Source organism: Scomber japonicus, chromosome 14 (genome assembly GCF_027409825.1).
Source record: "Scomber japonicus isolate fScoJap1 chromosome 14, fScoJap1.pri, whole genome shotgun sequence".
NCBI classification, from domain to species: domain Eukaryota; kingdom Metazoa; phylum Chordata; class Actinopteri; order Scombriformes; family Scombridae; genus Scomber; species Scomber japonicus.
This window is the reverse complement of record NC_070591.1, coordinates 21762711-21788949: the sequence shown is the minus strand read 5'-3', so window position 1 is coordinate 21788949 and position 26239 is coordinate 21762711. Positions and strand designations below refer to the sequence as shown.

General features: G+C 40.1%; 1 protein-coding gene across 1 annotated transcript; it reads right to left on the bottom strand.

The window, feature by feature from the left end:
- Window positions 1-91: 91 nt before the first annotated feature.
- golga4 (golgin A4) lies at window positions 92-24213 on the bottom strand. Its single transcript, XM_053332976.1, has 24 exons — window positions 24026-24213; window positions 22711-22788; window positions 18140-18208; window positions 17726-18052; window positions 17549-17596; window positions 17372-17428; window positions 17158-17256; window positions 16753-16903; window positions 16405-16595; window positions 14921-15004; window positions 13255-13402; window positions 12988-13166; window positions 12552-12650; window positions 12283-12438; window positions 7927-11681; window positions 7690-7811; window positions 7097-7227; window positions 5940-6026; window positions 4443-4472; window positions 4165-4233; window positions 3752-3827; window positions 2029-2120; window positions 1020-1106; window positions 92-800 (listed from the first exon to the last, which is right to left on the bottom strand). The coding sequence occupies exons 1-24, from the start codon at window positions 24101-24103 to the stop codon at window positions 786-788; spliced, it is 6228 nt and encodes a 2075-aa protein (XP_053188951.1). The 5' UTR covers window positions 24104-24213; the 3' UTR covers window positions 92-785.
- Window positions 24214-26239: the final 2026 nt, after the last annotated feature.

The window sequence follows — 26239 nt, the reverse complement described above, 5'->3', positions numbered from 1 at the left end:
TAAAATGTAAATTCAAATAATGAGATAAGCAATTGGATTCGACACAAAAGACACTGTACGACAGTAAAGATAAAAGGAGTGACAAAATGTGTTCTGTAAATAAGATTTAATTTGTTAGTCTCAAAATGTATAGCACGTCATATTGTGCCCTATAGTACAGTTTTAATTATCATAATACAATTTACAATTTGGTGTTTTGGGGTTTCTATGTCAGTGTTCGTGACCAAATATAAAGCATAGAAAAGCAGTTAAACAAACAAGGTCCAGAGGCCAGTATCTTAACGTGGAGCGAGTGCACAGTTAAAGGGTCGTTTACAGTTTTACAGAGGAAGTGATTCAGACAACAGCACAACACAGAAAACCTATAAATCAACTGACCGTCAACATCAATACGTGATAATGATATAATTTATTGCACACGCCAATCTGTATATAAACACATTCTAAAATAAAAAGGAATCCCATTTATCTTCATCTAAAACATATAAAAGAACAAACTTAATTTCAATGTGAAACTGGATTTATGGAAGATATTGTGTTTGTGGTATTTACTCTAAGTCCCTCATACCGTGAGATATATTCGCACATATTGCACCATACACACATCACACACTTAAAACCAAGTGTTGTGCTCATACACACCTTCATACAGACAAAAACAAATACGAGAAATGCAGAGAGAAGGGCTTGATCAAATCCATGGCAGTCTTATCCTTCAGCAGCAGTAGCAGCAGCAGCAGCGACAACGTCAGTTTCACCTTACAGTACCCGAACCACTCAGACGCTCATCGTAACCATGGCTGCAGAGAGACAGATGTAAAACTCAGTCAAATTAAAACAAGACTTCATTGTTGCATGTCACAACATACAGTATACGGCTCATTCAATTCACTCTTTTTCTACATTTTCAGGGCACTTTCTGTATTTTTATTGTTAGCATTTCTTGTCAATATCTATTCAATTATCAGTTACATTATCTGGAGGACTGAGCTGACTTTAGTGAGTGAGCAGATGCTTACAGTTGTTTTCGAGTCTTCTTTGTCCAAAACTTTTTGTGCTTGGTCTGGAGAAAACTTGAGCATGGAGGTAATCACTTTGGCCATCGTCTGATAGTGAGACACAAAAATAAATTCATACATTTGACTTTGCATTAAAAAGAAAAAAAAAAGAACAGGTATGATATTTAAAATCTTGGCAGTAATGATTTTTTAATGATAACGTTTTCTGTTTGTACAAATTTTCAACATCCTTTTTACATAAACACCAGATACACTGAACCCCTCCCTTTCACACCATCATCCACTCAAATCAAGCTTGTTCTGAGACAATTAAAACCCAACAAGACCAAAACACCCCCGCCCCCAAAAACAAAAAAAAATGATCAGCATAATCAGATGCAGGCCTAGCTGCCAGGGTGCATGCGATTCTCCATAAGGCACACAGGGGGATAATGAGAAACAGGGCTGCTGTGTAGGAAACCTAACCACTCAACTAACGCTAAACAAGGCCAGCGTGTCTTTAAATGGCAAATCTGCGTCATACAAGATGAATGTGCTAGGAGGCAGCTTGGGGGACATCCTCCACATGGAGAGGTCTGCCATGTTGCCATAAAGACTAACCGTTTGCTGAGGAGCTGGGAAAAACCATGCTGACTTTAGGGGCATGTCAACAGCACTGTTAATTAGGTAGATCACTGTTAATTCAGCGAGACTGGACACAACATGAATTTTACGAGGCTGTCTAAATGGTGTCATATTTTGTGTGACAGGTGGGGTTCATCAGGCGCACAGCTAAAATGGGATTGACTGATTCTCCAATATCATCAGTAATTACTCCAATATATTGGTTTTGAATGGTTGACTTTATTGAAAACACTAATATATTGGCAAAGTATAAGATATCAAGTGTTCCTTCAACAATTTATCAAGACTGAGATAGAAAACATGAACTAAAAAAAAGGGAAAATCAAGTCATATGATCAGCCAATCAATATTTTGTGTATAATAATGCAAAAAAGAAAAAGCATACTTTTGTTTCACGTCCCATCATGTACTCAAACAAGACCTTCCTCAGGTACTCTATCTCAGTGGCTTCTGAGAGGGCATCAGTGAACCCAGGATCTGTGAAAAACAAGCAAATGCAGCCATTTAATTAATGGGAGACCTGGTCAGTGTAACAGTCTAACAATACATTCTCCACTAAGACTGTAATCATTAGCTATCATGCTGCCATAAGACCTAAATCAGGATGCAGGTCTGAAAACATTAAAAATGTGGTCTGTAAAATACAGAAACACTTTCCGTGATGGTATGGGTGCAAATAAAACACAAACTATAAGCATGGGAAAGAATGGTGAGGCTCAGCATGAACACTTTAATACATTGAGAGTCTGAGAATGAGTGTCTTAAATTCTCTGCCCAAAGCTATAATACTATTATCCTCTCTAAAATCTATGAATAGCAAACTGTAACAATGTGGAGAGTGGGCTGGTATCACAAATTCTACTGATTCTCCCACTGAAATATCCCCATCAGATTTTTAATATGGAACAATCTACTCCAACACCCACTTGCTGTCGTCCTGTCTGGAATAATCATTTATATGATAGTATGTGCCAAGACAGGCTATGAGATTAAAAGGACAAGAAAAGGTGATAGAGAAGTGCAAACAACTCTTTGATCTCTGGCGTGAAGTAATGGGTGACCAATAAATCCCATAGCCTTTGTCCTCCTGACCCTACATTGCCCCAGCTGAGTCTTTAGTCCCACCGATCACAGAGCCGCAGACCTGAAACCAGATATCAGCAGCCTCTCTACCTGAAATCACAGATCTAGACTGTTTAAATAGGCTAAACAGATTTGTAATGAGAATGACGCACTTTCAACATTAAGTACTGTATTGTGAAGGAAATACAGGGCAGAGTATGCAGCTCTGATATAAGATCTGAACTGGAAGTAAAGGATTGAAGAAGTAAGAGTGCGTGTGCTGCAGGGTCCTGTGTGGGAAACCTTAAGAACACAATCTGCAAAACCCATTAAATCCAAGGATGGCTTCTTCACCGCCCCCCCTTCTGACAGCAGATTCTCTTTATTACACCGTCAGGGAAGGTCTGAGAAGAGGGTAGAAATCACTCAATCCCTCTAAATCCTCTCATGCACACACATACCATGTTGAGTTTATGGTATACTTGAGAATACTGCATTGACTTACAATCAGTCCCTAGAGGCTTACTCTAGCCTTAACCAGAACCGTTATATGTCTAACCCTAACCCTTACTCTAACCTTAACCAAACCCTAATTATAACCACGGCTCCGATCTTAACCAGTAAGGCTAAAATCACGCTTAGGGTTGCCCATAATGTCCTCAAAAGCAGAGTTAAACCAGACCACACACCCACACACCATAACACATGACTCAGTTTCTGCATCTCCTGTCCTATCTCTGATCCGTGAAGTGATGTGGGTGCTGGCAGATAAATGGCCAACTACAGATCCTACAGAGGAGCTAGGCTCTGGGGACATTTATGAAGCATAATTGGACACAAAAACTATAAAAGTTTTATAATGATATATAATTATATGTTATGTGTTAAAAATCCTCATAATAAAAAGAGTTTGGTTATTTATGGTATATATATATATGTTACAGTTACCCATAATACTGTACTGTGTTCAAGCATTATGTGTGGCTGATCTGAAAAGGAAATTGACTCAAAAAGCAGAACTAATTGACTCATGGTGTAAACGTTACCTTTGAATGTGCTCCCGAGATGAGTTACAACAGTGCTTCGGTGTAAAAATTTTATCTTGTCCTCAAGCGAGTGAATCTACCATGGAGAAACACACAAGCATGCACAGATTAATAATAAAAGAAGCCATTTGACCCCAGTGGGTTAATTCTATGCATTAGCCTAATTGTTGCATGGGACATGAGCTCAGCATCTTGTTGATCATCCTTGGGGGGTGTTTGTGAGAATAACTACAGGAGAAAAACTGTGGGAGGTGTGATTGTTTATAGGGTTAAACCAAATGTAAACAGATGTGCTGTGTAATTAAGTTGATGCAGCGGGAGAGCAGTAGCTCCTTTCGCTGGAGGCCACAGAACCCTGGGAAGACGCTGCATGGGATTTGCTGTTCACTTGTCCCTCTGAAGAGCACACTCACTCTTTCAACGAACCCCTGCTCCTTCAGCCGAGCCTCACTCAGCAAAGTTGTCTTCTCGGCAAGCTGAGCCTGAGGTAAAGACGGATGAGAGGAAGGAAGCTGTGAGAACTAGAAGGTTCAATAATTAATGTGATACACAAACATTATGTGTTCTTACTGTCTACTGTATAAATGATGTGTTTTCTTGGTCAGACAATTGTTTTACAGTGGTCATTCAAAGCTTGCATGATTTAAATATTAGAAAGAGTGAAACAGGTGTTGCTAACTCACAAACATACCTGTAGTTCTTGCCCGGTCATCTCAGCCCCCTAAAAAAAGAATACAATATAAATGAAAATATGCTTGTGTAATAACATTAAAATCAATAACATCCACAGTCAGTTATAGAATAATAAATACATTTAAAAAATATTACAGACATCAATGAGCAACAATGCTGTAAATACTGACTAAATGTCCAAATGTGTATCAATTCGCCACTAAAAATAGTCCTGAATAAATACACAGTTTAATCCTGTTTGTGTAACATTTGCAGTGAATTACAGTGCCCAGCTGAGAAATTGTTTAGCCAGTATATATTCCTGAAAGAGTGGCCTTGGGATAGGTTCAAGAAACTGGAAAGTACTGAGAGACTGAGGTCTTTTTATGAGATGTGTTTAAAATAGTTAGAGTGTACCAACCTCATCTTTTAATTGTATTGTCTGATTAAATGACTGTTCAAGAACAGTGTATTGTGTGCAGTCAGACTAAACTGGTCTTGAACTTTTGTAAAAGAGTGTTGGCCTGCTGTCTCAATGGAGAGTCACACTGACCCACTGTCTAAATGAAGAATGGTTTGTGAGGCCCAGTGTAAGGAAAGGCCTCCCTGAGCATAAACCCATACAATCCACCCATAAAATTATTACCTCACCAGGGAAAAATGCAGCAGAGAGAGCAGCGTAATTCTTCGTGTGCATCTGGACATGTGTGTAAAGGTAGAAGAATCGGCAAGGAGGTCTCATGGCACCTCAACACCTGGGTAAAATGTCTCCCTGGAGTACTTTTGTCCTACCTGGCTCCTTTCCAGTGTGCACATCTTGCACATGTGTATTGCTGTATTATAAATCTGAGGCCTAGAATCACCTCGTATGATGATAATTGAGAACAGGGATTGAGGCTGGCTGCTGCCTCACAATCTCTGTTTTCCAAGCAGAACATTCCTGAGTGATTCAAACGAGCTTCACAGCATCCGGCGCGCTTTGGATAGCAGCCACACGACCAGAGTGAGAGACTGATCAGAGCAAAGTATGTAAGCAAATTGTCCCTGAGCTCTTGAACGGAATCTTTCAATTACGAAGCAAGACAAAGGAAAAGATACCCACAGATAACTGCTAAGACTGTTAACCTGGATTTGAACTTTCACACAGTAAAGTATCTGAAAGGACAGCGTCATATGACTGAAATGCATCTGGATTAGGCTGTCATTCAAAACAACTAATGCTTCCATCAGACTTTTCCCAGTAGGGAGTTGAAAAAAGTGATTTCACACAGCCATCATTATTATTATTTCATGCAGCCATTGTGAAGTGACTTATGAGTTCAACAGAGTCACCATATAAATTCATTCTAAATCTCCAGTCTCATATATAATTTACTTTAAGAGTTTAAGGTTTGAATTTTGTACAGTGGGAAATGTGAAAAAGTGTCTCCAATATATGACCCAGTTGTGACATTAATCACCAGATGTCTGATGATGGGTTGAATATGTAGAGTGAATGGGTCAGTGATGTTTGTACCTCAGACGTGTCGTGGCTCTTTGCTTGCATCTCCTCCAGTTCTTTCTGGACCTGCCACACTCTGTCTCCCATCTCCTCCTCTCGACTCTGAAGAAAGTAACAACGTCTGAGTCACTTCCTATGTTTCATCTCAGCATCACAACTCAAGAATGTCAGTTAAGTAACCCGCTTTCAAGTCAGACCTCCCACTCTTAATTATATTTGGAGACAACATAGAGACAACTTTATACCAACCACTAGCTGTCCTTCAATATTTGTTTGACTATGTCCTTAATATAATCCTTCAAAAGGCTTTCATTCAAGTTCTTAGACCACTGATTCCTAGCTGGGGGCCCATCTACTCAACGGGGTACTTCTGCAGTTGCCATGAAATAAGTGCAACAAATTTGATAAAATGGAATATACAATTTGATTTAAAAAAAAATCTGTATACATATCAAGTCAGCTAAAACAGATAGTGTAAAAACTAGTTATCAAGTGAGCAGAGAAGCTGAAGAGTTAGCTAAATTGATTGCCTCTTTTTCAACTGCATATCCAAATGGTTCAAATGGTTCAAATTAATGGGTAAATGTTGAAACCATTGACTATATAAATATGGATGTCATGACAACCCCCAAAAGTGAAGCCAAAATATCTTGATCACCCCCCCAGTGGCTGGCTTCAGTATAGGTCATAAGTCCTGCCCCCTCCATGTTAGCAAGTGGAACACGAGCCAAACTAAAAAAAAAAAAGTACATTTTTTAATAAATACATTTTTCCCAAAGAGGGTTCTGTCATCTTAGTTAGTTGGTTTCTGCCACTCAAAGTGATAGTATGAACAAGTACAAACTTAACAAAATCAACCTAAACACTGACAGTTCAATTGTATCAAAAAAATGAACATCAACTATAATATCCACTTTTATAATATCCTGTTTCAAATACATTGCATCATCTTCCTGTTGTAGAAGAGGTATTTGAGTTCATCTGACAGGGCTGTCGAAGTACAGGTCTGACATAAAAGGTTGGGAACCACTGCTTTCAGGGAAGATAGCTGCCAACTAGTATCGTAATAGCTTCCAAATGATGGGTGGGGTTACTCTGCTTTCAGCACAAAACCTATAAAACCGAGTCTTATTTGAGGGAAAATGTATGTGAGCTTTATCTTTGCACAATACCTGTATAACCTGTTCATATTTCTGTACAGTTCTGTGCAAATCGTCTTCTTTCTGCGCAATCACCTTCCGCAGCTGACTGGCTTCTTCACGATGACAATTAATGAGCTCTGACTCGACACTCTGGGCCTTCGCTGTGCAGAGGAAAGGGAAAGAAGCCAGAGTTAGCACATTAAATGGCCAAATTCATATTCCAAACCGCTCTCTCAAGTCCCATCTGGAATGTAACATGATTAAACCATGAAGGAAACAGGGAAACACGGCAATTCAGATGTACTGTTTCCAAATGCAATTATCCCAAAATTTTGTTCCACCCTGTGTCAAGATTAAAAAATGCATAATGTTTCCATGTAGTTATTCCATCCTGCTGTTTTACATAAAAGTCTATTTACATTGATTTTCCATTTAATTTGCATGCAGTTATTTGTGTGGCCAAAACATAAGTAGACTGTAGAATTAAAAATATACAATGCTAAAAATTTCACGACAACAAAAGACAAATTATTCCAATCAGTCGTTTCATGTTTTACAACACTAATATAAATCTTGCCAGTTTAATTTAATGAACGGGTAAATTTATTTTCATTCCGCCTCACCAATTGCCTCCTTCACCGACGTGTCAAGCTCCATCTCTTTCAAAGCGAACTGTGTGTTGAACTCCCTCATTAACTGCTTAATAGCAGAGTTGTGCTTCATTTCGACATCTTCCAACTCCAGTCTATTGGAAAAGATGGTGAAAGAAATACCAAAAATTTGCATGAACACCACAAGCACATGTATAATACAAAAATAACAACTTCATTTATTCCTGTATTAAAATTATTTAAACTTACTTCAGCTTTTTCTCAGTCTCCTCTGACAACTCTTTCTTCATGTACTCCAGATCCTGTTCATGCTCTTTCCTCAGTGACCGGATGTCTTTCTGTAACCTGTTGAAATCTTTGTGGATTTTCTCTTTCTCGTGCTTCATCTGACTCAGTTTGCTCTTGAGAGACTCAAGAGAGTCACCGTCCTCTTCTTGCATCAGCGAATGGTTCTCATTTTCCAACATGCTCTTGGTTTGCTGCACGTTGCTACACTGCACCTTCATCTCAGCCTCTAATGGATTTTGGACCTGCTTAATAGCAGCCTGATGTTGATCAAGCTGTGCGTCCTTCTCTTGCATTTCTTCTTTCAGGCGATTTATTTCCTCATGAAGGTTTCCATTCTGCTCTTCTGCTTCTTTCAGCTTTGCCTCGATGTCTTGTATTACTGATTCGCTGTCTTTGAGTGCCTCTTGTTTCGCTGTATCTCCCTGTAGTGAAGACAGCTTCTCTTCGTACATGTTCTTCAATTCCTCTAAAGACTTTTCTTTTTCTTGCCTCTCAAGACTCAGAATCTGTTCGAGTTGTTTCTCCTGCTCCTCTTTAAGCTTGACAAGAGCTTCCTCAAGTGTTTTTGTCTTCTCCTCGAAAGTTTCTGCGTTCTGTTTGCTGGATGTTTCATTTTTCTGGATTTCCTCTAAGCTAGCCTGAAGAGTCTTTATCGTCTGATCTTTTTCTTCAACCTGTGAGGTCAGCTGTTTTTTAATCTGACTGATTTTCTGCTCAGCTTTCTTCTTCAGCTCTGATACTTTCTTGGCGCTGTCTGCAGATAACCTCTCTTCAGTTGCCTTCAGACTCTCCTCCTTGCCTTTGATAATCTCATCTTTCATTCTTTCGAATTCTTCCCGTTGACTTTCAAGGTCGTGTTTACACTTTTGGTTGTCTTCCTCAAGGGAACGCAGTTTTTCTGCCATCTGTTGTTCTATATTACCATTCTGCATACACTGCATCTGAGTCTGCTGCAGCTGTTCTGCCAACTCTCTCTTTTCATTCTCCCTGATGCCGTGTTGCTGTTTGAGATCAGCTGTGAGTTGTTCACACTCTTTTGTCTTTAAGGCTAATTGCTCCTGAAGCTCACCAAGTCGACTGGTGCAACTTTCAAGCTCCACAGTAAGTCCGCTGACCTTCTGTTCTTTCTCACTCAATACCTGGTCCATCTCAGACTTGCTGATGGACTGATTGTCAAAGCTCGCTGTCAGCCTTTGCAAAGCTTCAGTCTTTTCAGAGATGTCACGCTCCAGGTCTTCAAGCCTGGTCTGTAGACATGTAATAGTGTTGTCCTTCTCAGACAGACTATTCCTGAGTGCTTCTGACTGCTCTAAAGCAGACTTTCTCTCCTGTTCTAACCTCTCAATGCTCTCTTCCAATTGAGCAACAGCCTGCTGCCTCTCTTCATACTGCTGCTTCAGCTGATTTATGGCTTCCTCCTTGTCTTTTATGCTACTTGCTACTTGATTTTTCAAGTCACTGATGATGCTTTCCAAGTTGCTGATTTGGGATTCGTTTGCTTTCATACTTTCTGATATGATTCGGTTTGTTTCACTCAGCTCCTCAATCTTTACGACTTTTTCATCGATTGACAGAGAGTGATTCTCCTTCTCCTGTGTTAAGGCTTTGATATGCTCCATATGAGCATTTACCTGAGCTGTCATCTTTTCTAATGAAATGCATAGATTCTTATTCTCCTCTGTCTGCTTGCGGAGATTCTCCTCTAAAGTGCAAATTTGATCTACTTTAGTAAGGATAACATTTTTAAGATGCCCCATCTTTTTCTGATTACGGAGCACTCTATTGCTTAACTCACCAACTCTATATTCAACTCTTTCACAGAGTTCAGAAGACCCACACTCCACTTTAGATTGAAAATCCTGACAGAAATGCTCCATTTGGTTGCTGATCATAATTAATTGCTGCTGGAAGTCTGCTTCCTTGGCTTGTAGCTGAACTGCAGTTTCCTCAAATTTATTCTGCAAGTCCACACTTTCCTTACATCTGGAACTTTCCAGTGCTTTGAGCTGCTTCTCTGTGTCCTCCAACTTATCTGAAAAAGTCTTTAACTTTTCTCTGCTTTCTTCCTCTGTCGTGTTTAGCTTGTCCTGGAGGGAGTTTCTCTCATTCAGAGCCTGGCTAAGGTTCCTCTCCACTGACTCCATTTGCTCTTTGAGCAAAGCTTCACCCTTGGACAGAGTTTCGAGCTTAACGGCTGCTTCATTAAGCTCTTCTTGCAGCTTCTGCACGGTGGTTTCTCGAATTACCAGCTCCTCCTTCAGATTTTTTATTTCAATTGATATTTGCTCATTCTCCTCCCTGCTCTTATTAAGTTGATGCAAAAGTTCCTCCAGTTCCTGTGACCTCTCCTGTAGTATCTGTGAGTGTTTCTCCGTCATTTCTTCCTCCAGCTGTCCTAACTTCTCCTGCCAACGACGCTCCAGTTCCTCAGTCTCAAGCGTATGGGTATTGTGTAGTTTCTCCAGTTCCTCCTTATGGTTGGCCTGCAGCTCTGACATTGCACTGCTGAGGCCTTGGGAGCTTTTTTGAGCCATCTCAAGAATTTTCTCTTGAACTTGTTGCTCTTTTTGCTGAAGCTCTTTCTCCTTCTTTGCAAGTTCTTTCTTCATTGATTCTTCGTTCTGCTGAAGCTTTTTCTTGAAATTCTCTTGCATTTCTTTGGCCTTCTGTTTGAACTTTTCCATTTTTGTTTCCTGGGACTTCAGCTTAGCTTCCAAATCTGTTTTAGTGTTTTTCAACTTCTTCTCGTGCGCAGCTTTTTCATCGTCTAGCTGTTTCTTGAGGTGCGATTGCTCCTCCTGCTTAGTGTTCAGCTCTGCAGTGTATAATTTCTCCTTCTCTGAAAGTTCCTTTTTAGTCTGCTGTAATTGGAGCTCCAGTTCTCGACGTGATTCCTCTTTTTGTTGACAATCATTCTTCGCTACTTCCAGCTGATGCTCCAAATCTGTCAAGTCCTTTTTACACTGAACAAGATCCTCTGACACCTTACTTGACTGCTGTTTTGATTCCTTCAGGCTAGCACTTTCCAGCTGGGATTGTGATAAACTCTGCTGCACTTGCTCCAATTCTTTTACCTTTGCATTTAGTTCTTGTAGAGTGGAAATTGATTCCTCTTTGAGTGTTTTTTCTCTAAGGGCAAGTTCTTCAATTTCCTTTTCTTTTTCCCTCACAACAATCTTCAACGCATTAAGTTCCTGCTTCAGAGTTTTCTCCATACCTCCAAGTGACTTCTTATGCTCCCGTTTGATGTTTGCAATGTCTGCATTGTGCTTTGCCACCTGATCCTGAAACCTCTTCTCATGTTCCTGTTGAGCATCTTCAACTGCCACCAACTTCTCCTCCAGAAGCTGTTTACTCTTCAAAGCCTCAGAAAGTTCAGAAGAAACCGCCTCCAACTCTGCCTGCTTAGCATCCAGTTTTTCAAAAGTTTTCTGGTTCATGTCTTCAACATGTGCTTGGAACTGCAGCTCTTTATCTTTAAGAAGGGTCTCCACTTCAGCTCTGTGTTTTTCTTTGAGATCCTCAAGATCAGTGTTATGCTGCTGGGTTAGGGTGCCCTTGTGCTTTTCCAGCTGCTCCTGGTGCTTTTCCTCTAAGGCCGAGATTTGCTGTTTGTGTTTATCCTTCAGTTCACCCAACTGACTGGAGAGTTCATGGGACATTTCTGATCCATCTTGTGAGATCTTCTCCAGAGAGCTCTCCATCTCCAATATTCTCTGTAATCATGGACATTTTGGTTTTTACATTATATCTTTAAAATCACAACAATGAATTGTTTCATGCAATGAAGACACAACTATAAAAACAAATGGATCATAATACGGACATTTTCAAACTTCAGGTTTGTGGAGGGTATAGGTGTACGGATGACTTTTGATAAAAAAATAACATGAAAGTGGTTCTATTTGTGTCTCATGTAAAACTGCTGCTTAAAAAACACATCCACATGGTGAAATTCGCATCAACGTATAACTGGTGTACAGTTGCTTAAAAGTCTACATTATTTATTGAATTCCTCATTTCTTGATGACTGAGAGATGTGTTACTATGACAACTGTGATGCAAGAAAGAAATATCAACGAATAATCAGAAAAAACATCAAGGTTGCCTTTCAGCCTGAGTGTGATGCTCTTAAAGTAAACGGAACATAAACCAACATACTGTGTGTGCACAACGTCAGGTAAAATAAAACAAAGTGTGCCAACTTGCCTTCATACGTGTGTATGTTAATTTTATAATCAGTCAACATGGCAATATTTGAAGCTTACCAATGCAACTGTAAAAACTCCAAAACAAAGAAACAAACAACAAACTTACGGTTTTTGCAGCTTCTAGTTCAAGCTGTATCTCTTTCACTTTATTTTCAGCCTCTGTCCTCACAGCTGTCATCTGCAACTCTTTATCCTCCAGAGCCAGAGAGCCCTGCTGTTCTCGCTCCTTGGCTAACTGAGCAAACTCCTCTTTGCATTGCTCCTAAAAACACAAGCAACCAAACCGCATCAAGGTAAGATTTAAAAACTCAGTTTTTCATCTGTTTTATTTGATTATGTTGCAAACTTTAATAAAAGAGAGGCACTGGCACCTACCACAGCTTTGCTGACTCTGGCACTTATCTCCTCTTCTTTAGCAGCCAGAGCTTCACTGTGGACTTTTTCCATACTGGCCACTTTTTCCTCAGATGATTTCTAATAATAATAATCATAATCATAATTTTAAAAAATGATTTACATTGAGTGCATTCCTGTGTAGTCAAAGACACTATAACATAACATTGCCAACATCAATTACATATAAAGTGAATAAGATCAAACAAATATTTGGCTTGCACTGCCTTCCATATCAGTAGTGAAATAGCTTTATTGGCCTGTATTCTCTTGTCTATTTTTCACCTAATGAAAACACTTCAGTTGGAGTCATTGTTAGCTTTGCTTCTCTTAAGTGACCACATGCAAAAGAAACAGGAGTCAGTTAAAGGTACCAATGACTTGTTCAAAATGAAAAAGTCATGAGTCATTCTCTGACCTTCATGATGGTGACCACTTCCTGTTTGACACGTGTCAGTTCCTGTTGCAAACTCTTCCTCTCTTCTTCACCTGCCCTTTCGACATCTTTCAATTGCTCCTCCAGCTGAACCTGCAGCTGCTTTCGAGCCTCTTCCGCCCTCTGGGCTGTACCTAATGCCCTTTCAAGTTCTTCAAATGCTACCAAAAAGGAGAACAAAAAAGCAAAACACATCAGCAACATATAAGGAGACATTTTTTTTTCATTTCAGAATCGGATTCCACTCACCTGATTTCTCGGCCTTTTCTTTCTGTTCCTGCAGCTCTTCTTTCTGGGCAGTAGCCTGCTGAAGCCTGGAGCGTAGCTGTGCAATCTCCTCTTCTTTCATTTCCAGTGTCTCATGCATCTGGCGCTTTGTCTCAGCGATCACCATTCCCTAAAAGCCAGCAAACCATGAGAGAAAACAACCTTTAACCTTCATTCAGAGATAAACAATTTCCATTCAAATTGATGATGATTTGATAAATTCTGTCTCAGTATTTTACACCCTATGTCAAACCCTGCGTGTGTAATTGTTTTTGACATTTTAGTGCTTTTAGCATTCCTTAAAGAGCCCTTGTGAGCTGTTGTCTGTCCTGCAGATCTGGGGTCAAAGTTTAGGGGAAACAATGTGAGACTTCAAGGTGCCTGACTTCTTTGCTCAGTGGCTGAGTATAAACATGTCCACTTTTCAGACCTGCAGGACCTTCAATCAGGATTTGATTAAAGTGTTGTATTTTGGGTAATAAACTGAACATAACGAAATATCAGGAATTGTAATGTCCTTTGTTTCACTGAAACTTGGCCAAATCCATTGTTGCTAAGTGCTTGCTCATGTGGGAATGTTGGGTCTCTTTAAAATTAAAACCTGAAGAGTTTGGTTTAGAACCTGCTCTATTTGTAAAGTGCTTTGAGATAACTTTGTTGTGATTTGGCACTATACAATTAAGATTGATTGATTGATCCTGGAATAGCAGGCAGCGCCATTCAACCAGGGGACACTTTTCTGTATACGGATCAGACATAACAGGTCCTCTTTCTGGACAGAAAAAACAGAGGAGGCATGTGCTTTATGGTGAGTAAGGACTTCTGTCACAGTGGGAATATTAAAGTGCTGTCCCATTCCTGCACACAGGATCTGGAATTATTGTCAATCAAATGCAAAGCACACTTTCTACTCTGGATCACTGCTACGCACCATTCAAAAATGACTACAGAGCCCAATAGCTACCTGCATTCAGGAAGAGCAACTCTGCAGACATCTTGCTGAGGTGAAAGTATGTAAACAAACTATAACCCATGCTGCCATTGACATGAGAGGTCAGGAAATGGTCATGCCAATCAAAGGCTGCCCTGTAGTCTGCACTACATGATGAGTCTGACACACATTGCAGGACACCATGGTTGACTGACATCAATGGATTTACTGCGACTGTGGTGGATTTTATTTATGAAACAACAGGAGAAACTGTACCTAAAACGTCAATTACATCATTCCAGACACCATGGATTACCAGAACACCCTCTCCTAAAATACTGAGGCATTTCGACTCCTGCACTATCTTTAACGTTTTGACCGGCAACATCACTGCTGGTATGGAAACAGCACCGAACAGGACCCTGCAAAGAGTAGTTTATTGAGCTGAACATACAATAGTCTGTGCCCTACCCTGCCTAAGGGATATTTACACCTAACACCGCAAGAATGCTGCTACGAGAATCATTAAGGATCCCAACTACCCGGATAACTGCCATTTCTCCCCACTGCCGTCAGGGAAGAAGGTACCACTTAAACCAGGCCACTCTTTATTTGGGAATTGACGGGATAACATTTCATTTTAATGGTACTTTATATGATTACATGAGACAAAAAAACTTTATTGATTGATTGAAGCCTAAAAAAACCCTAACCCACCTTGTCCTGCTCCAGCTGTTCAATAAGGTTCTTGGCATCACGCAGCTGAGTGATGAGCTTAGTCTTTTCTGTTGTGTGCAGTTCCTGGAAAACATTTGAAAGAATTAAAACGAGAACACATTTGTATATACAATATATGTGTATATATATATACACACACACAATATATATATTCCTCTTTACACTGGGTAATTTCAGATTCTTGGCCTCATAATTATGCTTTGGTGAGATAACTTCAAAATCAGATGCTTGCTGCACCACCCAGGATGCCTCACCCACAAGTCAAATAACCAGAGAGTGTACAGAAGCCCAGCTAAACCAACAAGTCAACCCAAATTACAGCCCCGTATAGCGGCAGTGGCATGTAGTGGGTATGTCTGTGTGCCTACGTTGTGTAACCATTGATTACTAAACAGGAAATGTTGGGCTGACTCTTTTTCCCTTTTTGTAATGGATGTGTGCAACAAGACAACAGTGTCCACACAGCCACCTGATTAACAGTATCTTTAAGAAAATAGATTTGAAATATATTTATAATTTCATTATAAATATATGAAAAAGCCACAACAGCATACAATACTGTTAACCAGACTGAAAATAATACATTCAAAAATCCTTGAGCTGAGTGTCTGGAATCATAGACAGATGGCCTGTTTTATTACTTATTTGTCTGAGGCCGGGGATGAGCACAGCCCAGACCAGATCCAGGATGGCTTCATGCTCCTTAAGAGGTCTAAACGGCTGTTAACCTCTGCTGTTCCTCTCACAGAGGAAAGGCCTTTTCCCAAACAGAGTGCAGATTCAACACAAAAATGATGGCAATAAATGAAAGCAAGCCAATCAACATTCAGTCACAGACAAAATCTCTATTATTGTAGCATCTCTGTGTCAACAAACATTTGTTATCAGACGCTGCAGAACATCAAAGCGGCTACGAGCAAGCTAAACAAGCCTGTCATACCACTAAAGCAAAATGTTTTCAATTCAAAGAAAACACTGGTTCAGTCATGTCAGGCTGACATGACATGAACCCTGGTCCTGGAGCGCTGCCAGAGAATTTGGATGTTCGGACTCAGAGAACCACAGCAATCCACTGTGTCAACGAGATAATGGAGTCACATTATCAGTGGACCATAAAGTCTCTGGCAGACATTTTGCAGCATAACATTAATTAGCTGAAACACACTGCTCAGTGACTCACAGCATCTCAGTCTGGCCTCATTTCAATAAAACCGCCATATAATTACATTTTACCACCACATCAATTTCTAGTAAGTGGCTGTCTCCAGGGAACTGATTTGGGATATTTGGTGATTGGATATAATTATGAAAATATCCCCCTGACAATATAGTAATGGGTACAGTGAAGTGCTATATAAAGTTTAAAGATCAATTTGACTGAAAAATGTTACTATATTTTACATGTTTTGGGGAATAAATAGGTCTCGTTGACACGGTTGACAGTCGTAAGCATCATCATTCACCTTCATCTTCTCCAGCTCCTGCAGTCTCTCCTGCAGCTGCTCTTGCAGAGTTTCATTCTCACTGCTCAGCTGGGCGCTCCGCTCCTTGTGTGTACGCATCACTTCTTTGCACTTGTGCAGTATGTTTTCCTGCCTTTTCACTCTCTTCTGCAGGGCCTCCATAAGTTTGGCTGGATCACTGTTGCCCTCTTCTGCCCAGAAAATGAAATGCAGGGGTTAAACAAATTATTCTCATTCAAATATTGTACATAGTACTGCATCTTCATGATGACTTTTGTTCCAAACCAAATTATACATACAAATATATAAATAAATACATTTTATAAATATTTAAAACAGTGTGCCTACCCTCAGTGACTTCAGGCTCTACCCCTTGATCCTTAGAAGGACTTTGTGGTGCAGAGGTGGAGTCGGTTGCATCTTCAGACTGATTGACCTCACCCTCAGGTGGCAAAGCACCACCAGAAACCCCCTTGGTTCGTTTCTTCAACAATGCAACCTGTTAAAAAAAGGAAAAAAAACAATGTTATGTCGATGCCTTTGTTAAACAGTCATGTTTAGTACAAGTTTGAGTATATTATTGTAAGAGGCACCAGTGCTTCATGTTGGCACCATACTCAAGGTGACTGTCTTTAGTGCAGCTTTTCAAAGTCAAGATATACTTTGCCAAAAAGAAGGAGGAGAAAAAAAAAAAAAGTTATTGCTGCAGTCTTGGCCCCTGACCTCAAACCAACCACATGCCAACACTCTCACCTGTGTTTGGAGAACAGTGATCATCTGGTCTTTTTCCTCCAGCGCAGCATCAAACTCTTCCTGTAGGTGTTTCTTGGCCTGCTGGTCCATTTGCAGCTCCTACAGATCATCCAATATATTTATTAATAACCTAATCTAAATTGTATGTCATGAAGAGAGTAATCTCATAAGACATACCCTTTCCAAAACAATGATCATCAAAAAATAGCCATACCTCCCGTAGTTCCCCTATCCTGCGGAGAGCTTTATCTTGACTCTGGCTGAGGATGACCTGGAGGAAGAACAACAGAAAAGTACATAAGATCTTTGAGGAGAAAACTCCTAAAGAACAACATGGAAGGAAACAAATACACACCAAATATTAGCCAACATACTATTTAGAGGAAATTACCTGTGTTTTTTCTTTATCTCGTTGTACTGTTCGGTATGCAGTAACCAGCTGCGGGGTAAAAAAGTGGGATGTAGGTAAACCGTCACTATAGCTATAGTTTAGTAGTTGAATCGTTTTATGTTAAACAGTAACAGTTGATTTTACTCTCCTGGGGACCATTCTCAGTGTGACTCTCACCTCTGAATACTTCCCTCTGTACTTCCCCAGGCTCCTCTCCACTCGAAGCAGTCGATGTACCAGCTGCTCTTTGGAAAGGGTCTCCGCATTTCCTGACGATTCCTCTGCCTCGCTCTCAATATCTGAGGGGGGGTCATACGTAGGGGCGCCCATTGCCTCATTTTCCCCCAAAGGTGTCAGGGACTCACGTGATGAGCTTCGGACCAGGTTTTCTTTAGAGGGAGAACGGAACAGGTTCTCGGCTCGACTAGCACCAACACGAATCAACGACTCCATAGAGGGAACTTTCAGCTGTAGCTTTTGGGCAAATGACTGCGGCTCCTCTCTCTGTAGGGGAAAATTAAAGAAGTTCAAAGGAAACTGCTTTTAAAGAATAATCTAAAGATTTAAGAGAAGGATGGAGTAGTAACATACATGAGGAGAAGCACTTCCATCTCCATTGATGCTACCTCTGGGAGATCTCACAGGTGCTTTAGAGGCACTCTGCAGAAAAAAAACATGTTATGAGAAAAAGGAAAACTGTGCCAGCGAACTTGTCCTGGGCCAGTTAGTCATCCACACCCAGCATGGCACTCCCTGATTACTCTGGAGGGAGCAATATTAGTATTGCTGGGAGCAATGCAGGGGCAATGGGTACCCTCATGCAACTTGGAAAAAACAGAGGGGTTAAATACATAAAAAGAAGGCATCTCTATAGTACATTTAACAAAAAAGGGTTAAAACTATACTCTACTGAACAGCCATGAGGTCAGAACAAACAGACAGTTAAATTCAAGTGGGAGAGCCAGTTTTTGAATTAAAGATGCTTGGCAGTGCTGTGTGCAGCTGTATTAAAAGAGCACAAGAGAGTCATAATTGAAGTGAACATTTAGCAGCTTAGTTGGTTTAGTTGACGTGTTAGAAGCAGGATCAGAGTAAGCCAGTTTTCTCCTCTCACTTGTCCAGCTCCGAGCTACTCCTTCCTCTGGATTGTTTTGCAAAACATTCAACATTTCTTTTCTGTTAAATGCGGAAGTTTTCTTAAGAGGACAGCGGTCACTTTTGGGTCAGTTCCGGGATCTGTTTTAATCACTTTGGCAGTTTAAGAACGGCTCCTTTCTGAAAAATAAATAATGAAGAACAGCTTGCTATGCATCAGTGGCCATTCTAGTAATTACTTTAAAACCAAAATGATTTAATTTCACTGGGTTCGGGGAACAATTGTTTGACTTTGTGAATGAGTGTGTGGTTGTGTCAACAATGCTAAATGAGCATAAAGGACACACAGATGTACAAATATACATCTAGAAGGTAGAAATTGATGAGGGCTGAGATGATTAGACTCTTTATTCAGGCAGTGTGCCAAGGCTACATGATCCGCCTACTTTACTTTCCAAAGGTTGTTTCAATAAACAGGAATAACAGGCCACTTATTGAAACACTGTATTTAGCATACTGTACTTACCCATGCCAACTCTCACAGACAATATAATATACACCAATTAATTAACACTGGTTCTGAATACAAAATTATGTTACTCACAGTAGTAACAACTATCACTACTACTGTACCTTTAAAAAGTAACTCAAATATACTTTAAAGAGAGATTGCTTGCAGCCCTGATCAAATGACAAATATAGTCGGCAAAACGACAGTTTGTTCCTCCAAAACAAAATGTGAAAACTGGTAAAAAAGAATGAGTTTTTGGATGGCATGACTATCAATAAAGGGTGAATTTAACATGTTGATTTAGATGGAAAATCATAAAAGGCACTATGGTAGATTTGAGGAATTTGTGGGTTATCATCGGACAGCCATGAATATGACATCTGCTGTATCTGTATCTGCATAACCCAAACTTTATCAGACTATAAAGTAATAACTCACTGATCCCTAGAGTCAAGTACTGTCAGTACAACAGAGATTATATTAACAGAATAAAAGTATGGTGCAGCTTTTTCAATTATATTTAGCCTTGTTGTAGAAAATAAGTAAAAGGTAGCAGAGATCAAGCCTCACAGAATGAATTAGTTAGGAAGTTCCTATTAATAATTAATTAATATGAATTAACATCAGTACATATTTCTGTACGTATTTCATGTTAGCAAACACAAGTTGCTAATACTGTATAACAACGAGACCTATATACCCACATAATGACAACTATTACAGTGCTAAAGATAGTTTGGGTAAAGAACCTCCCTTTACTCACTTTACACTGAGCTGTTAGTTTGTAGCCAAAACAAAAAATTGCTATTTAATCAAACAGACACATTTTACATTATATAGTACCAGTCCAAAGTTTGGACATGATTTCTCATTCACCTGAATGAAAAAGTGTGTCCAAACTTTTGGCTAGTACTGTATGTTAGATCAAATACAGGTAAACAGACACACAAAATGTAAAAAGATGAATGTATATATTAATAATACATTTGTATAAAATAAGCTGTCTGATCTCTCTCCACTGGTGTAGTGCCTGATCCTTAACATCTGGAAAAATCTTTTGGCACCAAAATGAAAATGCGTAAGTTATGTCAAATGTTGTTTTCCTCCACTTCATCTAGGTTTTGACCACAAGGGCATCTACAAGGGTGCTCCGGTCCGTTTGTTTACTTGGAAGAGTTGGATGAAATTTAACATTTCAACTGCTTATAAAAGCCCAGCCAAAGGCTCGTAAAATGGAAACTTCAACTCTCCAAATAAGCAGACTTGTTGGGAGAAGGGACAGAGGCCATCAGGCAACATAACAGGATGTTGGGGGTCTATAAGGCAAGCAACTAAAGGCTAAAGGATACCTGAAGACAAGGGGGATAATACTGAATTCAGTGACAGATCATAATAACTGAAAGGTAGGGCAATAAACCAACAAATGGCAGAAAGCACACAAGCTTCTATCCCACAATGTAAACCATAAGTCCCATCGGATGCAGGGTTAGCCTAGATATGAGATGCCTTCTGGTTGCTAATTCCAAAGGAAACAGGAGACAGAGAGCAGGGAACAAGCAGTCCCTACGTGGGCCACAGTCCTCTACTGATTCCCCAGAGGCGCGGAGACGGGAGGAAGGAACAGGGCAGGAGGAGGAGGAGGAGAAAGATGAGGAGGAAGAGGCAGGAAGTGAGGACAAACTCACCACACTGGCTACCTGGGCCGTTTTGGGTCGTTTTGAATGGTCCAGAGCAAAGATAGTATACTCAGAGAGAAAAGCGGGCTCTGCTATCATCCCGGCCAGCATCTGACCCCGTCAGTGCAGTAACGGGACGAAAAGGTGGGGAAAGGAGAGGGACACAGAGAGCAATGAGAAAAACAACACCATGAGTGTGAAATAGCGCTGAGGGAAGTGTCTTGCCAGACCGTCCAGAGGAGGCTGGCCGAGAGAGAGGGAGAGAGGGAGAGAGAGAGAGGCCGAGAGGCTGAGAGAGAGAGATAGACAGAGAGACAGAGAGAGAGAGAGACAGACAGAGAGAGAGACAGAGAGAGAGAGAGAGACAGAGAGACAGAGAGACAGAGACAGAGAGACAGAGAGAGAGAGAGAGACTGAGACTGGAGGGAGGGAGAGGGAGAGGGAGAGAGACTACATGAAATTGCAAGAAAAATAAGGAAAGCGGGAAAGTGAAACACTCAATCAACATTAATGTTATGAATAACAGTTTGACATCTCAGTGTGTGGTCTTTAAGTTGTGGTGTGGGCCAATCTGCCTTCAATGAGCAAACAAACACTTTCAGAGATGTCAAAGTGTTAAAGATTTGTGAGGTGAGAAATGATTCTGCGATGGTACGAAGCTTCAAAGTTGAGGGCTCTTGGACCCAAGTTATAACCACACATTTGTGCTTCCTAAGAATAAAGGGGAAAGTAGAGTGTAGAAACATGACCAAAGAGGTGCACCTCACTATTCCAGTTTGGGGTGTCCAGTGTTGAAATGTAGAAAACTTATCATGAATGACTAAAGATGTACTAAACATCTAACGGTCCAAACTGTAAACATCCATATACCCATTAGCTCGTATTAAGCACTTGATGGAGCATCCATATTACAATTATAGTCAGTCCCTCGTTGATGGTCTACCTCTGTCTAATGAATCAAAGAAGTCTTGCATAAACTTGCCCACATTCACAAAGGGAGCTCTCTAAGGGAAAATATTACAACAACTCATGAGAGGATTTTAAAAAAAACACTGAGAGAAGTATATTAATTATTCATAAATATGCAGAAATGTGATATAGCCTCCAAAATGACCTTCCCAAAGCCTCTAAACTATAATAATGAAAAATAATGTATTCTCAGTCATGAAGTGATCTATTGTAAAGTGTTGTGATTTCATGTACTGATATTTCATTTGTGTTATAAAGCCTTTTTTAAACATGTATTACATTTGCCAACATTTGTATATTTGTTCTTATAAATTAATATTATAATACCCTCAATTCAATCTAAGTTTAGTTTGTCATTGCATAATTCATGCTGTCAGATGAAGGAAAAACAGACCATACCTGTATATAATGAGATAACAGTACTGTTCGCTCGGCACCACATCACATCACAAGCATCACATTGTACTCATGAAAGTTTGAAGACCTTTTGATGAGTTTCATCTGTTGTATTGTAAGTAATGACACCGCTATGATTGAGGAAACGCTTAGGAAAAAAGATCAGGGAATTAGATTTATCGTGTTAACTATGTCACTAATAATTGGGGACAGACAGTTGAGAATTTGAATTTGACAATAGAGGATGAGCAGTGAAAAGATCATCTATAAGCTACAGTTTTTTTTAAACCTTAAAGCACTAGCATGTAACTGATTCACTTTTACTTGTCGTCACAGCAAAAAGGCAAAAAGACACTGGCTGTTATTAGGGGAGCATTAAGCGTAACAAAACACGTGACAGAAATGTTACACTGTTGTAGAAATAGGGTAGGGAGAGAAAAAAACATCTCTGCAGGCTGCAGTTTGGATACAAAGATATTAAACATATATCCACAATACGTTGACTCCATGCTCACCTCTCTGTCGCTGGGAGAAGGAGAGCTGTCGTGGTGAAATGCAGGAGTTTGGCTGCTGCGCCGGTCTCCAGCGCCCATCTGTAGAAAGACAGTACACAGCACATCCATGAATTACACACACACACACAATCTGCTCTTCTTCCTTATGCTGCTCTGGTTGTGAGAAATCACATCTTTTGGCTCCCTGGTAAATCGTATAAAGCTATTTAATGTACCACTACAATATTGTTATTTGTCGAATCTACCCTCTCTTGTCAGTATTCCCGACTGTTTATCAACCTTCACCTTTGACCCCTTGCAGCACAACATACTGATATTATTAACAAAACAATGGTAGAGAAGAACTGCAAACAAACACAAACTTAAAGCAACAAATTGAAGTTAACCAAGTTGCATGAAAAGAAACTAAAAAGCAACTATTTATAAAACTAGGCAAATGCAATACATTTTGCAAAATGGGTTATTACATGTAAGGGAATGTGAACAGAGTTACTAACAGTACTTCAAATGTTGGTCATTTTAGGCTAAATGCCAATTATTGGTTTTACAGCTACAGAAGGTTCACAATGCTCATATACAGTATAAGTTTTTGTTAAAGCAGCATGAAACAATCAACAGCTCCTAAGAGGCCAAATCATCTGCTCATATTGCAGGTGGGCTAAACAATTTTAAAAAAGAATCAAAGCATAAGTACAAGTTGAACCGAGAAAAACGTTTTGAACTAGCAAAAACGTGACATTTGAGAGACTAAATCCAAGATCAAACTGCTTTGTAGCAGTGTTTGAAGAGGTTAAATCCATGTTGAGTAAAGGATACGACATGCACGTTAGTTAATCTTGTATATTCATGTAGCACGGAGGCAGCTGTCGTGCAGCAACAGGATTGGCATGTGTCTAATAAAGCTGCCAGCTGACCAACAGTAACATGCAGGCAGCACTGACATTGACACGCCCATACAGTTCAGTCGATTATAAGATTATTGCCAAGTGTTTTGGCAACAAAGAAGTTCATTATTGGCTGTCTGCTGTTGTTATTTCTACCTGAAACATCACGATTTACCAGATAACGTTACAAGTTGTTTTGAACGCACCTCAGTGACAGCAGCTGATGACAGCCAAGTTAGCCAGCTAACTGACTTAGCATGATGCTAACGCTTAAAGCGAAAGCAAGAGGGCCGACTAACAAAACAACTTGTGAAGAGCTCATTAAGTTTAGCCAGTGAGATATTGGCAAACAACCACTGTGAAGCGACACTTTGGCCAGTGTAAACAGATGTTAGCTTATCCTGTTAGCTCCCAGCTGTACAACAACTAACCTGGGCCTGTTGAGGTGACTGCGCATTCCTCTGCGGCGACTGCTCCTCGTTTATCTTCTGCTTCAGTTTTTTAAACATCTTGTCACGCCGGTGGAGCTAACAGCTGACGAGCAGATGACTGCTATCAGGCGGAGATGTATTTTAGTTTTTACTTAGCCTGACATCCAGTCCTCAATGCTAGACTTCCTTGTTCGCCTCTGAGTTCCAGCAGGTGACCGGGTTCTCTGCGCATGCGCGGCCAACGTGGAAGAAAACTGAACCGTCACAGTTAAAGGGCCAATGCTGCCTCTTCTTCTTTTGGTGAGTATTAAAGGTTAACAAACAGCTTTCAGGTGCATTATCGCCGACTACTGGACTTTATCAATACTCACAGAGGTTCACCTTAAGTGCTCCCATTCACAACATTGTCTAGTCTGTGTTACATCTAGCTGCTCTCCAAAAATGTTCTATTTCAAATGCAATCTTTGCCGTGAAAAATGCCGTCTGAGCCCAGAGCACCCACAGACAGGGCCAATTTGTTTTGGATGGATCAGAATTAGCACTGTATGACTATTGCAAACATTAGTAGTAGTAATGCTGATTTTGGTCCTCATTCTGCAAACATTAGTAGTAATGCTGATTTTGGTCCTCATTAACAATTTTCCAAAAAGAATGCACATATAATTAAATAGATATTGATAAGGCATTAAATCATAAGGAAAACAAAAAACATTACATTTTAATTACATTTCACTCATTACCACTGCCTTGACAGAAATGTCTTTCAGAAGTTTCATTCTTAGTCACAATTGTTATAAACTCACTCAGATTCAGTCAGCAGCTGGTTGACGTTACTGTTCAGAAAAGGTGATTTCAACCAGTATTTAGATTAGATTTGGGCCTTTTGAGAAAACATTAGGGGCTGGAGCCCCAGAAGCCACCCCCTAGCTACATCCCTGAATGCAGTGTCTTTTAAAATTCATTTGTTGTAGTGGTGGCAGTATGTATCTAAAATGAATTGAACAACCTGGAGAAAAATAAAAGTGGAGACAAAACACATAGCCTAAACAACACTGAAATTTTAAAATTCTTTTGGAAAACTCATACTGTGTAAAACATGCTTGTTGATTTTTTAAAAGAGGCATCAATTCATTGGGTCGTGATCAAATATTCATATAAGGGTCAACACCCTTTTTTTCCCCATCAGGGATAAGAAATATGTCTGAAGAAGTTTGATGTAGTGGGAAAAAGTTGTGTGTTTTACATTTTGATTGAAGAAAGGAGGAAACATCTACATAGGATGTTTTTCTTTTAGAGACAATATTCCTTGTGGACACTTGACAAATCCAGATTCAGGTAAAGAATTTAATTTCATCAAGTCATATCATGGATCACAGTTTACCACCTTTGTGTATAAAGTGAATGTCAATGGTAGGGCAAACATGTGTACATTTGGATTACAGATCTGGTCTTGAATGATTCTCAGGTGTAATATGATGCACCATAAAACTGAACCAAACTATACAGAAAAAACAGGTCCATTTGAACTGAATGTAAGTATGTAAAACAACAGAAACTGCAATAATTACGCTCTAAGTTTATAATGACATTGGCAGGTACATACTGAGGCATCTGTTCAGGCAGAATAAGTTCATTTCACACCTTTCACAAGTTACGAAAGGTTCAAACTGTTCATGAGTGACAGAGCGCAACATTTAACAAGATGTCTCTGAAAAGTGAACCATTGGCCCTGAACTATCCAAGCAGCTGAGTGACAGATAGAGAATGAGGCTCCGGGAGTACAGGTCGAGGTGCTGAAGGCTCACCTCCAAAGAGCAGATGCCTGTCAGGAATAAAAGGCTACTGAACTGTCCACCAGACTGGAGACAGAGATCAAAGAAAATAAGTTTCTGTGAAAACGGGGAACATTTAACCAGCAAGCTCCAGGATGAGAGGGCCAAGAGACTGACTCACTGATCAGCCTCAGACAGAGAGAGACACCTATCAAGAAAAACTCGAAGCACAGATGAAGTTTTATGCTGACAGGGTGAGCGAGGACCAGGTGTAGGTGTTGATTGATTAACTGAGGTCTGAGCAAGGTGCCCTCCGTGAAATGATGGAGCAGCAGGTGCAGGACCTGAGAAAAGACTTGAAGAACAGACCTCTACCAACCTTGAGCTTGCCACTCAGCTCCAGGCAGAGAAAGAAGTAAGCCATGTCCTCCAGTAAGAAATT

Excerpts from the sequence above, each read along its gene's own strand:
- golga4 (XM_053332976.1), bottom strand. The coding sequence starts at position 24,103 with ATGTTTAAAAAACTGAAGCAGAAGATAAACGAGGAGCAGTCGCCGCAG. Across the intron at positions 18,053-18,139 it reads ATGGAAGTGCTTCTCCTCAT|AGAGAGGAGCCGCAGTCATT; the intron begins GTATGTTACTAC and ends TTTCCCCTACAG. Across the intron at positions 2,121-3,751 it reads TCTCGGGAGCACATTCAAAG|ATCCTGGGTTCACTGATGCC; the intron begins GTAACGTTTACA and ends TGTTTTTCACAG.